The 18,166-nt window shown below is 34.8% G+C and overlaps 1 protein-coding gene across 7 annotated transcripts in view; it reads right to left on the bottom strand.

The window, feature by feature from the left end:
• The window catches only part of DIAPH2 (diaphanous related formin 2), a 247,801-nt gene that overhangs the window by 195,311 nt on the left and 34,324 nt on the right, over positions 1 to 18,166 (bottom strand). For all 7 annotated transcript variants that reach the window (XR_012630786.1, XM_074883124.1, XM_074883127.1 and 4 more), the window contains 12 exons: positions 17,935 to 18,074; positions 17,463 to 17,537; positions 17,310 to 17,379; positions 15,810 to 15,946; positions 14,566 to 14,674; positions 11,104 to 11,214; positions 8,906 to 9,024; positions 7,791 to 7,907; positions 6,578 to 6,696; positions 5,081 to 5,145; positions 3,428 to 3,532; positions 302 to 928 (listed from right to left, as the gene is read on the bottom strand). Coding sequence is in view for 6 of the 7 variants with exons in the window: in XM_074883124.1 (XP_074739225.1) it covers positions 302 to 928; positions 3,428 to 3,532; positions 5,081 to 5,145; positions 6,578 to 6,696; positions 7,791 to 7,907; positions 8,906 to 9,024; positions 11,104 to 11,214; positions 14,566 to 14,674; positions 15,810 to 15,946; positions 17,310 to 17,379; positions 17,463 to 17,537; positions 17,935 to 18,074 (1,794 nt within the window). In the remaining variant the exon portion in view is untranslated. The remainder of the gene's footprint in view (positions 1 to 301; positions 929 to 3,427; positions 3,533 to 5,080; positions 5,146 to 6,577; positions 6,697 to 7,790; positions 7,908 to 8,905; positions 9,025 to 11,103; positions 11,215 to 14,565; positions 14,675 to 15,809; positions 15,947 to 17,309; positions 17,380 to 17,462; positions 17,538 to 17,934; positions 18,075 to 18,166) is intronic.

The raw sequence follows: 18,166 nt of genomic DNA, 5'->3' as shown, positions 1-18,166 counted from the left end.
ACTTACTTCTGTACAAAATCAGCCAAAATTTTGAGAACTGTTAGCTACAGGTATCCCTATAATATGGGGTGTTATGGACTCTTGGCAGCATTAAGCACAGGGAGCTTAGCCCATAACATAAGGTGTCTTTGAAAACCAACTGAATCACAATCACTCCATCAAAAACGTTTGGGATCAGGACCGGAACGAATTCCCCAAACATGAGTACAATTAACAATCTAATATAAACCCCAGCACATTACCACCTTCTTCCTCAAAAGCCACTTTTCATCAATGGGAATAAAAACAAACATTGTAATACCTTTGACCAGTTGATTCTCTTCATTGAGACTTCCAGCTTATACTTTTTCTTCTCCTTCATCCCATGTGGTAACGCTGGTATCACCGGAAAGGGAGCAAAAGGAACACCTCCAAGACCTGGTGGCATTGGAGGCCCACCAAAAGGCGGTGGTGGAGGAAGTGGTGCTCCACCAGGTAGCGGAGGCGGTGGAGGTATTGGTGCTCCACCAGGCAGTGGAGGCGGTGGAGGTATTGGTGCTCCACCAGGTAGCGGAGGCGGTGGAGGTATTGGTGCTCCACCAGGCAGCGGAGGCGGTGGAGGTATTACTGCTCCACCAGGCAGCGGAGGCGGTGGAGGTATTACTGCTCCACCAGGCAGCGGAGGCGGTGGAGGTATTACTGCTCCACCAGGCAGCGGAGGCGGTGGAGGTATTACTGCTCCACCAGGCAGCGGAGGCGGTGGAGGTATTACTGCTCCACCAGGCAATGGAGGCGGTGGAGGTATTACTGCTCCACCAGGTAGGGGAGGCGGTGGAGGTATTATTGCTCCACCAGGTAGCGGAGGTGGCGGAGGAGGTGGTGCATTCTCACTTGGTAGGGTTGGAGGTAACGGTGCTACTTCTGTCAGTTGACCTGTCAGGCCTGGACCCTGAAATATAAAAGGGGAACTCTTTTCATCAGGGTGCAGAGGAGGTTTAATATGAAGCTGAACCAATTAGGAGGCCTTGTACTCAACTGTACCTCAAGAAAGTGAGAAATTCAACCATTCTCCTATTTAAATGAGAAGCAATAACAATAGATTATGCCATGTACCATAAAACTGCCAAGTAAACTGAATAACCTAGCATTTTTATAAAAACAAATTGTTTCCATTTTAAAGAAAATTTAATAGTAGCAGTAACATTTAAGTGAACAGAACAGCATTTTATTTCTTACCAAAGCACAAAACATTTATCCCACTTAGGATATCCTGGCAAGCTGGGGCATCAGGGATGGTAGTAACCACACTGAATTTTAACAACACTAATCTGCTGGTGGAGAATTTTCCACAGAAATCACTGAAGCGGCTATTGCAGTGCAAGAGGTTAGTTAGGACCACAGTTGTTCATAATTATTGTGACATCTTGTTTGGGGGAGGCAGGGGGAAGCACAAAACAATCATGCTTTCCTTTAAATCTATCTGCAGTTGTCTCTGCAGTGGTAAGAGCAGCAATTTCACTACACATTCTAATAACTTGTAAAAGGAACAATGAAGAGAAACAGCATGTTAAACCATTACAGAGGTTTCTGCAGTGATAACATGATCCTAGCCTAGTACGAATTCCTCAGAGATTTTTGTCCTTTAGAACTATCTGTTAAAAAGCAGCATCAGGAGCTATGTACAAACCACCACATAAGCTCAAATTCTATTTCGTCTACTAATTTTTTATTACAAAATCATTATGTAATATAGGCTGTTCATTTAATCTGATCTGCATACTATTTCCCTATGCAATTATTTACTGTTTCTAGTTTAAAGCAAGCAAGCTTGTCTCCAAAAAAAAAAAAAAAAAATCAGAGAAAAATCTGGGTGAGTCTAAAAGTAAGTGCCACAATATGCTGTATGGGGAGCATAATACTACATAGAAAAGGCATAGATACTAGAAAATTAATGTGTATGACTTCTAATTGTACCATTATTGTCAGTGAGCCATAATGTCTGGATAATCTGAACAGTGTTAGAATCAATATAACAGGGTTAATAATCAATTAGACTAAAAATAAATTTTTGGCTTTGCACAAGGCATGTGTTTCTTTGGCCCACAAACTACTAAACAAGTTGTAATGCAACAATTGGTGAACTCATTAAAACAGACTGTCACATTTCAGTGTAACATTGTCTTGCAGATATTTGTAACAAACATTAAAACTGGCAAGAATGAAGTATGAACAGAAGTGTCTGTCTGAAAAAAAAGTAAGAAACCATAAGGCACCACAGGTTACAAGAATGCCTTGTATTGATAGCAAAGGACACAGTGAACAGCAACCCAACTGTTAAATGCAACGTAACATTCTTACATTAAGATGTGAAGGCTGGTGCTCTGGTAAGGCTATAGCACAGACAACCTGTCAGCAAAAGACCAGCATCCTGAAAGTAGGATGATGGCAACCAGGTTATAGCACATCACATGCGATTCTTCCTCTTATTTTCCAAATAGGAAGTGAGACCATAGGCATTAAGATACCCACAATGAGGAAAAGAAGGCAACACGCAAACCTTGCCAAGCATTGAAGGAGTAGGAAATAAGCCAGGCTGAGACAAAAAAAAAAAAAAAAAAAAAAAAAAATCATTGGTTTGACCATCAAACCATGCTGGTTCCTAAAAGGTATAAAAGACCTGTCTGAAACCCAATTCATTGTCATTAAACAAAAGAAACCCAAGAGATGTTGTAAGCGCTCAACATGCAGCATTTCTTGTCCTCTCTGCTTCACTAGTGATCCTGGACAGATCACTTGGAGATACAGTTTTGGTGCTTCTGAGCAAAATTCATGAGGAAATGAATGCAAGTGAAATCAGCTTTGTTGAAATTAAGTATCACCTTCATTTCCATAAGGTCTTGCATTTTTTGTTACATATACCTATGGGACTCTGTAAAGTTAACGTAATATTTATTTTAGAAATGGCTACAGTCAGATATCCAGAGTTCAAAAAAAAATTATTATCTGTTGCGTGCACATGCTAAAAGCTATGTATATTGTGCAAGCATAGGTATCATGATTTCCACCTTTGCAATTCAAGTAAAAAGTCTTCCTAAACAAACACTTTCTGTGAAACATACAGAAGTAGTAATGTTAAAGCATAAACAAGTACTTGGAGAAAAAAAACCAACTCAGGCTGGATTCAAACTTTTCATAGCCTACGGAAATTTTTTCCTCAATAAAGCAAATATCTGTGACAGATGTTGAATACACTATTATTTGAGACAAATATTACTTCCACTAACTATCCTTAGTGGTTTATGCTGGCTTAGAATTAAACCAATATAACTAAGTTCATACATTTTAAACTCTACAGACAATACATTCCTGGGTAATTTCTTTTGAATTATTAAAAAAAAAAAAAAGAAAAAAATCAACTATGAGGCTTACTGTGATTTAGTTTTATTACCTGGGTTCGTAGCTGTTTGATTTCTGTTTCAAGTTCTTTGATTTTCTCTTCTCGTTTCTGAAGCTCTGCTTGTGCCTCTTGTCGAGCTGTGAACTCTTCATCAAACTGTAACGATTAACCAACACATAAGTGTTTGTCCATTTATGTCCAGACTAGATACTATACTTTCAGGAATTCTTTGAACAGTATCACAACTAGAGCAATAGATGTACTTTTAACTTTTTTTTTTAAAAAGGCATTTTTTCCCATATGTGTTCTTCTAGTACCACATAATTTGTTCCATCGGTCATGACACACAACCACTCAGATCCAGCTATTTAGTACTGCTGAAAGCTCAACAGGGTCCCGCCCCGACAGAACACTGCACACTTCTCAAACTAAACTAGAGAAAATATCTCACACAGCAAGCTTAAATCTGAAAAGAGATGTGTGCAGCTTCACCAGTATCATCCGTAAAATAATTTAAGAAAGGAGGTACCCAGATAAGTCAGTCATCCCTTTAGTCTTGATGTTCCCATTTAAAATGGAAGTCCAGTTTACACCATGACTGTGAGAAATTTGGTGCGTATTTTCATCCGGCTACTGTTTGCTAGGCTTAAGAGATTATCAGCATCTTTCAAAGCTTCTGTAATTCATTCTTCCATAGGGCAAAGCAACTTATCACTAGGACCAACATGTGTTGACTGCTACTAACAAGTACATTATAATCAAGAACTCTGCCAGGAAAGCATCACAACAATTTGCTTTCTATAAACACACCATAGCTCCTCTTAAAAATGCCTCCACATTTAATATCGAAGAGAAAAAATTAGTGACATAATTCAAGTCTTCATTTGAAATTTGTAATCATTGTGATCAAGAACACGTACTGCCTTTGGGCCTGCAAAAGGCTTCCTGGACCAGACCAAACATCAAGATTTTTCATGTGTTTAATACACAACAACATGGTATATGAACTTTAGTACTATTGCAGCTAATATAGCACATTCAGCATTTCATATCCTTAGACAGGATGTGATGAGCTGAGATTAACAAATTAGCCATTAACATAATCTAAGAAATACAGATTGAAGTAACTTGAGAAAACATGTTGTAGCAAGATACTTTCAGCACAAACAGCGATAGTGATAAAGCAGAAGTGTCAATTGCTTTAAAAACACACCTCCCCCTCCAAAAAAAATTACTACAAGAAATATACCAAGCTGGAACTCTTCCCACCAAAATAGTTTTAAATATCTAACCTCTCCTATATCTATTAATAAATGAAAACTGCTCATCACCAAAATAGGACTTATCAAGTTCCTAATAAAAGAGTACTGAACCAGAATAATAAATCTGTTACCAAAACAGGTTCCAAAATGCACTGTAAGATTCCTAAATGTGAATAATAACAAAATAAAATACTCTCCATCATAACATAATAATTTACTATAGGCATTATAGGGAAATACAGCAGTATTTTAATGTTAGCATCACTGTGCCTAAACAGTCAAGAAAAACCCCAAACCCAGAGAGCTATTAAATGTAAGAACATCCTGCATGTAAGATACACTATTTTCCAGTTTTCACTAAATTTCTACCATGAAACAAGCCTGCAGTGTTCCTGTCAGGCTTCTGTTCCATACCTTAAGAAGAGTGATGATTAGGCCTTACCTTTCTGGAAAATTCTGCTGCTTTCTTTTCACTTTCTTCTACTTTAGCTTTGTCTGCACATGCATCTGGAATTTAAATAAAATACAACACAAGTCAGGTAAAATGTATCACAGCTCTGAGGTGCCTTCCAATCATAATTTCTCTATGACCCCATGACACAAAAGCAAAATAAAAAATACAATTAATTAACAGATTGCTCTGACCAAACATTTGGTGAATTATTTTCATGGGCAAAATCTATAAATATAAAAAAAAGTGTTAAGGAGACATGACCAAGGAAGGTGAATCATTATAGTTTTTCTGTGTCTGACAGATCTGAGTTTGCATGCCCTTCTCTTTTATATCAATCTACCACTAAATTTGAATGAAGAAAGGATTTTTACACTATTATGAAGTAATAGTTACTTCTGAGGTTTCAAATCAGAAAGCCTTCTTTCCAGATTAGGAATGCTAAATCAAGCATTTCCTTATTTCAGTAAAATTATTTCTTAGGCAAGAAGAATTTGGACAGACTGTGAAGCACAGATTTCTTCACTCAATAATACAAAGCACTTCTATTGACTTTTCATGCAGTGTAAAACTAAGTATTTTATACGAGAGGTAAACACAGGTAACTATATATTATAGGTAGGATCTGGCATGGAAAGACAAACCAGTTATCACTAAAACTAGTAGGTCAATGGAAACAGAAGACACGGTGAGGTAGGATCAAGTGGTCACATTCCTAGATTCTTAAGTGAACAGGAAAATGCAGAAATACTTCTTAGATATGCAGGATACCTTTTAGAAAGCAATTTTCTCCTCCTCCACCACCCCTGCCAAGTCAACCTGTACAAAACCCTTCCTTTGTTTCTTTTGTCACATCACCAAAAAAAAACATTTTCCCAAAAGAATGTGTTCTCCAAGAGCAATTGCTTCCCCCTATGAAATCTTTAGTCCAGAGACGTCCTTGTATTTCATGAATACAATCTACCTTAGAAATCTTAATAAAAGCATAAAACACCACCTCTAAATGCTGATAACTGCCATTTACATCATATAGTATTTATTCAGCTGCTTCTTTCCCACATGATATGAAGATCCACAGTCCCTCAATGCTTTAACTGATTAATTTATCTTAAACTAACCTTAAATACTTGGAAAATACTAAAGAAAATATTCTTAGAATGAACCATATAACAATTATAAATCCACTATCAATTAATGCTAATGTACATTTTGAAATTTCTAACAGAACTGAAATTCACAGAATTTATAAACGAGCAATTTTTAATTATTAGGACTATCATATTCAGATACAAGTCAAGAAAAATTTGGGGAAGCAAACTTCAGTGTCATTTTATTAAAGGCTGCAGAGTTTGATCTGGCCTTCTCCACAAGTACATCTACTTCCAGAAAACTAAAAAATTTTCACACAGTCAATTTAAGTCTAGACAGAAGAATACAAAGAACATTCACTTCAGTAAAACAAGGTAGAACTGCTTATAGTATACAGACCAATAAGATGAGTAAAATCCACGTCCATTCTTCCTCTACATTTAAAATCTGGGTCCACGCCACTGGAGTGCAATACTATCTGTGATACACATTCTTCTATTATCTTGTAATACTGAGGTCTAAAAAAGAACACATTTTAGAAGATAAGACGATCATGAACAATCATTTACAGAAGATGGAGGCGGGGGGAAAAAGAGGAAACTTCAACTCTTAATATATGAATTACAAAATTGTCAGTAAAACAATCAAGTTAAAGGACTTACTTGTATTCAGGCTACTAAAGCACTGTTGTCAGATTCTCAGAAGCATATCTGAAGTAGTTCAAGACCCCACAAAATATTGTGCACTTTTCATTTATCCTTTGCCAGACAGTAATCAATAAACAATGCCTATACTATTTTCATACTTACTAGAATTATTTAGCACATTCGCAACACAGCAAATTCTATCATTGGCAATAGTACCAGTATTCAATTACTTAGAAAATAAGTTACTAATTGTTTGATATACATCTCTACAAAACAACATCAGGAACCTCTAAGATTAGGGGATTCTGTGCTCTAAATTACTAGTTCTTACCAGTACAAGGTATTACATCTCAGTTTCACATATCATTGAGCTCTCAAAGTCGGAAAACCTCAAATTTAAAAAGATGATATTCCAAACTTTAAAATTAAAAAAAAAAAATATAAAAATCGAAGATTTCTCCAGCTACATTTTGCTTAATTTTATCACTTGCATATAAATTGTTTTTATCATCCCATTACAACAAAAGAATTACTTCTTAAAACAAGATTTTACATGTGGTGCTTCGACACTGCTAAGACACTATGAGGTGCACATAAGAGAAGCTTACATTGAAAATAGAAAGTACAAGACACTTGGGAAGTATTTTCGATTACTAGTTATACAACTAACTTTCCAGTTCTTTGAAGTCATGAACCTATGAAACTTGAATGAAGGAAAAAGTACTCAACGAGTTAAGAGATTTTGGGATGAGAGTGTTAGAATAAGGTTCAAGTCTTTGAAATAAGCATCATTATATTTAACAAGGTATCTTCAGTATTAACATTGAGGAGAAAGACAAATAACATATCAGTTACAGCACAACTATTCATGTACAATTATGAGCTACTCAGTTTACTAGGGTCTTGGTTTCTATTCTTCCCCCCATCCCCTCCAAAAAAGGTCAAACCTAAGAGCTGACACTTACCGGATATAATAATCACTCCTAATGAGAAGGAAATGTTGGAGAATCGACAGGAAGTAATTTTCAGAAGAAGTGTCTTTCAACATATTATACAGCAGATGAAATACTTCATTCACATCAGTGCAAACGTTGTTAAAGAAATACAAGGACTTTAAAAAAAAAAAAAAAACAAAACACCAACAAAAAACACCACAACACAGCTAAACAGCAAACAAAAAACCCCACATCCCACACCCAAACAAAACAAAAAACAAACCAAAAAACCAATCCACAACACAACACCTACCCCTAGTTCCCTAGATATTGTTCATATTGTTCAACGCCCTGAACTACTATCCTTATTAGCAAATATCCTTTTTCCACTAACATTATCCACAGAAACTGCCCCTGTTTAACAATTAAGACATTTCATTACTACTCAGAAAAATTCTACTACATACTTATTACAGACTCCTGTAAACATATTTCACACAAAACTTTCATTTTCATTCTGAAGTAAGCCAGGCTATTGGCAAAGACACACTAGTCAATCATTTTAATTTCTCAAAAGAAGAAAATTACCTGTAATTACCTGTTCTGTAATGCAACATTATTTGTTAGTGATTTTATATTCCTCTCATTGGTTGCATAAATCTTCCACTGCTTCTAAAGTATCAGCTACTACTCTTAAACTGCAAGCAACTGTTCTGAACTTACGTAACTTTAAATTTCCCACTTCTTCACAACTAGAGAAGACATGCACCACCTTAAGTGCTTCAGAACCTACTAGAAACTTTGTTCCAACTTCATTATCAAAACTCATTTTTCCTTCAAACGTATAATCTTCTATGGGTATAACTTTATATCTTCATGTATTACAAGCCAGAGTTTAGCTTAATAGATGTTATTGATGAAAAATTAATTCAGTTCCCAATAACTTACATTTGACATGCAAATTTAAGGACTAATTTTCTAAAAAAATTTTTAAGAAAAAACAAGCGGAAAGAAATCAGCTTGAGAAAGTCCCCAACAAGATATGCCAGTGTGACAAATGAACTGCATGTAGAGCATTCTAACTTATGTTTCATAACATTATTAAACAAGGCAACAAATTGTAACACCATTTCTATAAAGGATATTCCATTTCAGCTCTGATATCATTGAGACGATGTGACAGTTCAATTAAGTCTTCTTCTTTGTTCTCATCAAACACTTTCAGCTGAATATCAAGCTCTTCATTATCCTTATCTTTCAAGCCCTATTTTTCAAGGCATAGTACATCTTAATTTTCGCTTTTTTAAAGCAAGAAATCCCCCCTTCAAAGATTATATCATGACAAAATATAAGACGTTAACCTTTGGAACAGCAGTAAGCTGTAACTCTGTGCCTGGGTTTTATTATAATTACACAGCTGAGAGAAATTAAGGCAAATTATCAGTGAATATAGCAGGTATGGGCTGCAGAACAAATATGAAGCCTAATTGAGTTGAGTTCTCTTAATGGGACTTAGCAGTTTATGCTTGCTAATGTCAGAGTTTCTTTCAAAAAATAGCATAAGGATATTTTAAAACATTAATGAAAGTGAACTTAAGAAGCCTAAAGAAGTGTAAAGAAGATATGCTTACAACTTCTGTTATTAAGTTAATCTAGATCATTGCATAAAAGCAATAATGCATTGATATATACATACAAGGTAAATGAGAAAAACAAAACCAGAAATTAGTACTTGGAGGAGGGAAAAAAAGTTGTTTTTCTTTTAAGAAATACAAGTAATTTCTCTAATACACTTAAGTACAAGTTTAGCTTCCTACCAGGCAAATCACAAAAAAGTGAAACTAGCTTCTAAGCCATTAGTGTGAATGCACTTCATGCTTTAAATGAAAATTTACCTAGAATTGTTGTAACTGTAGAAACTCAGACTAATTCTAATGGTTGAGAACCAGAGAAGGCTACTGTGAACCTGGACAGATTAAGAAGGAGAAACGTGGATCCTCCTCCTGACTGTTTTCTGTTCAAGATACTCTCATTTATAAATTTATTGAAAATTTACCCCTAGGCACAGATATGAGCATGAAGTCTTCTTAAGATGCTTTATCATTAAGACAGTTGCTTTCTAATGCAAAAAAACCTCCTCTATCTTGGACATTCATTCCCTGCAGAATTAATGATCTGATCTCAATGTGTGTGTTGTAATTAATACCTTACCAACAAACAAACATCAAGATGGTATTGAATATTTTAGTTGATATTACAGCTTACATGAAATATTAATTAACCTTACTACAGACAGAATTTCACCATAATAGCTTTTTAGAAAAGATTGTTATCACTAAATATTAATTACTTTTGAACTCATGTAGCTGTCAGTAACTCTATGAAGTTTTCTATCATGATTTATTATAATTCAGTTTATTTGGCACCTAACTCACCCCCAGTTCTTAAGGTTTTTATGCATTCATTGATTGTGTAAACTAAATTTCAGGAGATGAAAAAAACTAAGAATTCTTCAGGCTTTCAGATGTTCTACAGCAAATAAAGACAGCAGATCACATTAATGTACGTACATGATATAAAACCTAAGTACATACCCTAAGAAAAATCAACATATGCACAACAGTAATGGTTTCAAAGCTGAATGTGCTAAAAACTGAAAATGTACTAAAAAATTCTTGACAAATGGTGGCAATTCAAAACTTTATCTTAAAAGTTACAGCAGTATAAATTCTGTTTCAGACAAATATAAGCAGGTACTCTTTCTCTTATCCTTTGCTAGAAACTGCTGAGTAGCTTAATTATACATATTCTAGATGGTTTCTTGGGTAAGAGCTATAAATCTACCCCTAAGTCCCAAATATTCATACACAACTACCCATAAAGGCATACTTCTGTGCAGCTGCACAAAGACATGCAGTCTCAAAAAGAATGGACTCACTTTGATTTTTTTCCTTAAAAACCCCAAAAGCATTTTCAGAATGCAAATAAAAGAAAAACAGATTTCACAGGAAACAGGAGGAACGGCATATACAAAGAAAGGTAATCCAAGATTGGTTCCACAGCCAGACTCACGTTCACTGCATGTGCTTTGAGCTCATTACACTACATCTGACTACCCTAATTTATTTCCTAACATATTGACTTGTCTCAACTACCATTCTGGTTTACATAGCTAATGAAAGCCTAAATTTTCAACTACGCAGAATGGATTGATAGACCTTTCCAGGTCTGACCTTCCCCACCCCCAATCTTTCACATCTGCTACTGTCAGTAAAACAATTTGATTATCTTCAGCAATCACAAACAGTTACCTGTGATCAATTCCCATACAAAAATGACTTACGGGCAATATTTTCTTCAGGCCACAACGTAAAAACTCGTTTCTCAAGTGTATCCTGAAATCAAGATCATCTGGAGATGTAACAAGGGCATTGATGAGCTGCATACACGCTACCTGTTATCAGAAACACAGGCAAAAACTTTTAGTATGTATAGAATGAAAATAAATACTGTCTTTGACTATTTCAGTTTAATTATAAAAACAAATGTCAAGAGGTGGATATTATTTATTATGCAGCACACATGCAACACTTGACTTTGGTTAATTTAAGCAAAGTCAAATACTCTTCTGTTTTCATATGTCAAAATTGTATCACAAAAGGTCCTACTTTATTTCAGAAAGTTATTCCCACACTACAGCTCCACACTGCAACTTCTTGGCTTTCTTGTCAGTATTCTTCCATTTGAAAACAATCTATTTTTACAGTAATAGAAATTTAGAAAAAAAAAAAATTAAAAAACCCACACACACACCCATACACAAAGTAATTCACATCACCAGGTGTCTTTTCTACTCCTGCACAGCACACTTGCAAAATGTCTGAAGTCTCAGGATACTGACTAATGCTTTAATTGAACAGCTGTGCACTTTAATTGATTTACTTTAAAACAGGTAGACAATAGTATCATGCCAAAAGTGCTGATATACATTAAAAGACCAAAATGGGACTCCAGGGAAATACCAGGTTTGGTGGAAGATGTTAACTGCAAATAGAAGTAGCATTAGAGTAGGTAAATAAATAAATAAATAAAAATCAATAGCTGCAGAGAAAAGAAATTAGATAAAAGCACCCTTCCTGTTTTAATTACATTCACTATTTAGCTTGAATGGAACGCCTTATGGAGTCTTAAATTTCTATTAAAATCCTCTTTCAAAGGCACTCTCTTTATATAGCTGCATCTTCAGATAATGTAGTATCATCATGCTCGCTTGAATGATTCTTGTTATTTTACTACTATGACATAACTTAACAAGCCAAAGTACATGTCCAATCTGAAATTAATAGAGAGAAGAAGTGCCATCTGCTATGATTGCTTTTGCCAGAAGAGACTCTGGCTTAATGGCTTGTACTAATACATTACAAGTAAAGAATGGTTTTGTCAGAAACAAGTTAATGAGTCTTGCAATTCTACCTTTACTGATGTATAAGTGAGGTTTCGGCAAGGAGAGGGCAGGAATGTTGTGTGGCTGGTTGTGTTTGTTTTAAATGAACAAGGTCATAAAGTAGGAGACAACTTCAAAATTAATTCTTTTGTGATAGCACTGTTAAGATTAGAAAGTCATTTATAGAAACTTATTGAACATCATTAACTTATCAGCTCTGAAAGAACTACTTATGGTAAACACAGTGTCAAGACAACTACAGCTGCCATATATTTAATCTAAAAAAGAAAAAGGTATCCCTTCCATGCAAGTATACCTGCCCTGCATGCTTTCTACTTTTCCATATCTTTCAGCCACGGTACCTTAGTAATACAAAATTTGACTATAAATACCGTATTATGAGAAGGAAATAAAGTAATCCTTTAGTAGGATATTCAACCGCATGGTCTCTATGCAAAAACTTACAAAAAAAAAGCAATTAAAAAGGCTTGCATTCTAATAGCAACCAAAAGTCTTGGGCTATTCGTGTGTACACAGAGATTAAAAAACTCTATCCACTGACACATAAGCAGCAATGAACATGTGACACAGGACATGGCTCAATAAACACCACTTGCACAGAAGACTGTTTATTATTTTATGAAAATATTTTTTGAAACTCACTGAATTGTCCCTAGAAACATACCAATGGCTGATGAAGGGCAGATGTCAAACACACACCAAGGCATGCACAGTTCTTGTTAACAAGTAGCAATGCTATCCTGCTGCACACTACTCGTCTCAAAAGGTACCCTGCCAAAAATGGACACACTCCACCCACATCTGTCATAGTTATTATATTTCTGAATATTTAAGAGGCTGCATATACTGTTGCCAAAAGTCCCAGCAGCAGTAACACAGCTGCATGTATATCTTATCGTTTTCTTCTCAATGGAAGAAATCTGCATACCTATCCTAAGGAAACAGTGTTACATTTTATAACGAGAAGACTCAAAAGGACAAGTTAGCATAAAAAGTAAATTATTATACTCTACCCACAGGGTAATACCACTGTAGTTGCTGAAGTAATCTTTTTTCAAGACAAGGTTTCATAGAAACTCAAAGATAGTTACATTAAGCTACGTGTCTATCTTCAGTTGACTATAAAGCCAGTATACTGAAGATGAAAGCTATAAAAAATGATACTTGACACTTACCAGTTTTGACTGTAGTTTGTTTCTGTTTAATCTAAGAGGATGGCTGTGTTGGTTGACATTGAGCTTTAAACACCTAAAACTAACAGTTTTACTCCCACTCAATTTACTTATATTAATGAATTATTAATGAATTATCACTGTCCTTGTATCATTAATTTTTCATAAAAAGGTCAACCATTCAAATTTACTAGACATAGGCTAGGATTTAACCTAACTTGTTGTTACCAGGGAGAATAACAACATTACCAAAATTTTTCATAGCCAATAAAACTTTTGATTGCAGTTCCTAGAAAATTTCAGTACAAGAAAACCCTTCAAAATACTTAACGATTTTAAGATCTATGCTTATTTATTTCTTCATTCAGTAATATTACCAAAAGGTGAACAATACTGGAAGTATGTTCCTGACACAGATACTTCAAACAGTAAGATACTTGAAGTGTATGCTTAGTTAAGACATTCCAGTTGTGGTTCTAAATTAAACTCAAAGACTCACTTCAGGAGCACAACGCAAATTTGTTCTGTCTTTTTACAAATATATTATTTTGATGGAATCAGTTCAGAGCTGTAAGTTTTCGTTTACTTTGGGTGGGGCAAGACTGGGGGAAAAAAAGAGGTGTTTAAACAAGAAATTTAGTACTTTTTCATGCTTCTTCCCTAAACCTAAAAGATATACAGGGTGGATTGCCTCCAACTCCTCACACTCTAACTTCCTCAGGGTCCAGTAGCAACAACTAAAACATTTCGAAGGACAGACTGAGCGCTGGATTTTTATTGCTCCATTAAACCACACAAAATTCCCAGTCAAGAAGATTAAGCACCGACAAATGATAATAAAGTGCTTTCACAGACTTATTACCTGAGCATGACATCTGGCACCCAAGAAAAGGAATATCACTAATTAGATTCTTTTTATTAAGGTTAAGACTTTTTAATCCTATTTTGGGGACAAGGAAGTGAGTTTCTTGGTTTCATACCATTAACAATTAGAAAAAGTAGTATCAGCAGGCCATTTCTATTTATATTTCTTCCTTTACTGAACACTGGAGTAATAGCACTGAACGATTTTACTGGTAATTTAAAGATCATAAAATAATACAGAGTCTTCCAGTATTTTAAGATTATTTCTGAAGTATTAGTAAGCATATAAAAAAAGCAAACCTACCTGCAGTTGTAAGAATTCATGGTTTTCCAGTCCTTCAACAATCTGAGAAAAACGTTCCCTATTGTGCCTTTCAGCAGCAGTTGTTATAGCACCTAAAAGCTTGTCCAGACTAAGAGAAAGATAAACTGTCAAAAAGCATACCACAGTCCTTTCTCATTTTAAAGATACTTAGCCTGCTATTTACACAATTTAAGATTTCAATGCAGTGAGAATCTAAATGCATTTATCTACACCTATCCATATCAAGTTGAAAACAAACCAAGAACCAAGTGTTAAAATACATACAAGATTAATGTTGAATAAAAAAAAAGTGAATGAATCTCCAAAATATTGTGACATTCAGCTAAGAAACAACCAATGAGCCACTACCTTTGCAAGATTGTATCTAATTTCATCTAATAAGTGGTCTTTTCAGAAAGCAAAATGTTTTTATCTATTTATTGCATATAAGATATGGATTTTACCATTTTGAACCTTCATTAAACTAATACACCCAATAATTCAAATCAAACATATGCCAAATTATTATCCTTGTTTTAAAAAAATATGATGGACGTGTGCTATACAATTCCATAACTTGAACTACTCAAAACTTCACATACAAATGCAAACATTTTGCTGCTCTCAAATTTATTGTTTAGGTAGAGACATGATATTTTAATACAATCCATACATATATTTATTTCTATATTATTGTCTTCTAACTAATAAAAATCCTAACACACGGTGTCAAACCAGTAATTTTCCAATACAGTAAGTTCACCTCCCCTCCCCAGGGGAGACGTCCCAGTCTCAATTCTCCCCACTGTAATGGGCTCAGTAGTGCCCATGCCAACACAAATTGTTCTAAAGTGTCTTTAAAACTGACAGCTTTTCTTGTGGCAATTAAAAGCTCACAATTCCTGATCATACTCAGAGATATATGAAATAACTTACATTTTTTTTTCAGCAGCCATTTATGAACAGTTATGGCTCATTAAGTCTTCTCTTATCTATAGTAAGCAATCATAGTCCTTTTAGACCTTCCACTTAAACCACAGTTTCAAGATCTCTGCTCACTTGCTTTTGTCCGATTTAATACTGGATTAATGCATCGGAACATGTGAAAAGCTCTTCTCATTTAAACTACATTAAGAAAGTAAAAACTTAAAAGGCTGCATATGTTCCACTGACAAGTGTTCTCACCTGTGTCTAAACTGACAACTCATGGGCATAAAAAAAAATTGTTTCAATATCTTACTTACATGTTTTCCTCTCCAACAATGCAGATAGCAGAAAGTATTTTCACTGTTTCAGTCATCATGTGTGGTTGCTTTGGATCAATTGCTCTTGCTAACAGCAAGAGACTTCTTTCATCTCCTAGAATCCTTTGCAGTCCATACTTAAAGAAACAAAAAGCTTTCAGTGAAAAATTGTATTTGCCTCGAATATTCATCATCATCTCTGGGCTTCAGATGCTTAGGAATCTTCACACACACACCCCCCCTATATGAGGTTTAGCAACACTCTACTAAAACCTTATGGCTATTACTGTTCGGGGACACAAGTCAGTCTTCCTGAGCTTACATTTGAGGCTTTCTCCTATGAAAGTCAGACAGTCAGCTCCTAAGGAAGATACTGTATGTTGTAGAATCGGGTATCCACCAAAAGACAAATCAGTTTTTATTTTCTATCTGTATTTGAAACACTTCAACAGTATGAGAAATTTGTTCACTTCTTTTTCCCTGGAACTCTAACAGCTCCTGGCAAGTCAAAATAGTATTTTCCACACAATGACCAATAGAAGTTGAAATTATTTTCTGAAACAACTATTTTCTTAAATTTATTCTGTGTTCTATTTCACTTTCTGTACAGATAAATCAAAAAACACTCACACATTTATTTATAAGTAGCATTATTTTTTAATTTTCATTTTCATTAACCACGGGATAGTTGGTAAATCAGATATCTAACTGTTTAAAGTGTAGGAATTTTTAACTTTAAGTGTAGGAATAGTGGGAGGGAAGTGTGTGACTATTTAAGTTTACTTCTCCCACTTCATCAGACAGGCTATTCTGTGAGATTTTACTAAACTGAATAACAGTAGTTAAAAGTAACTTCAATGTACAGTTGTATTTTTTAAAGACGGGGGGGAATAAATCATTATAACAACACTTAAGATTTTTCTATGAATAAAACAAAATTACAAGTTTAACACATCAACTTCTAGAAACAGTACTCACACTTTGTGAACATGAATAGCCCACGTTAGAAACAAGTTAGATACAACTTAAACTAGGCCAAAGTTTTATCCTTTACCCACTACCTACCAACTCTAAAAAACTATAGCTAAAAGGAAATTAAATCATATTCAAATCATGTGATAAGTACATTATATTAACAAAACCACTCATGTACTGAAACCTGAATTTAGTAATATTTTCCTTTCAATTTCATGAGCAATTAATTTCCAAACTTGCATTAAATCCATACTATCATCCTCTTTGCTTCCAAAAGCAAAGTATTTAAATATAAAAATTATTTAACAAAACTAAGACAAAACACATACTCAGAAAGGTTTATGAACAAGACTCTCAGCAAAATGTTATACTAAGTTTAAGACATACATTTCAAGTTGACAAGACTCAGATGACACCAGATATACAAGCTTTCCTTCTTTTTCTGAGATTCAACATGTTACATAGCTCTTTAAGTCAACAACACACAGTAATACTACAGGCATTTGAATTTAAAATATTTCTTACTTTATTGTTCATAAATGCTTTGAGGCACTGGATAAGTTTATGTTGATTCTTCTTATCAATACTTTCCTGCCTTGAAAAGGAGGAGATAAATGTCAGTACAAACAATCTTCACAAACTACCCCACCTCTCCCTTCAAATGATTCAAGTTCTTACTGTTTCTTGTCCAGAAGTTTTTCCAATGCATCCAACAGAAGTCCAAGACCTTCATGCCCGAAATTGTTAACCCAGCTGGCAAAAGGAAAAAAAATGCATTTCATTATTTCTTAATCAAATGTAAAACTTGCAAAGTTACGTCTCCAATACTGCTTCTACATCTTCATAGATGCTGCTTTAAGTCGCACTTCCCAGGAAGACCTGATCAACCATTAAGACAAATGCTTAGTTCCAACAACTAGAAGTTGTTGAGAACTACTGTGAAAGGTGAGAAGATATTGTATACAGTCGCAAAAGTTTCACTTATTCTTTTCCAGTGCGCCAAGAACTACTTTCTCATGCTGAGAATCATTAGAATAATTACTCTGGTTAAAAAAAAAAAAAAAAAAAAAAAAAACAAAACAAACCACACAACCCTTTATTGCTTAGCAAAAACAGCATGATGAAAAATACAGCAGAAATTATTACTTACCTGACTGGATTGCTAGTTAGAGACACTCTCAAAGACTCCAGACAATTAAGAAGCTTTTCCTCTGAAATTCCAGATCGCAATTCATGAATATATTCTTGCGATGACAGTGTACATTCATGCTTGCTGTTTTTCAGTCCACCCTATCACAGAAAACAGAACGCTGCTTAATGTTATATTGATCACAGTAGCATTTAAATGGTAACAAGTAAGGCCAATATTCCCGTGTGAATTT

Source organism: Strix uralensis, chromosome 13, assembly GCF_047716275.1.
Source record: "Strix uralensis isolate ZFMK-TIS-50842 chromosome 13, bStrUra1, whole genome shotgun sequence".
NCBI lineage: Eukaryota > Metazoa > Chordata > Aves > Strigiformes > Strigidae > Strix > Strix uralensis.
Note: the sequence above shows the minus strand (reverse complement) of the source record. Positions and strands in the feature narration are given on the sequence as shown.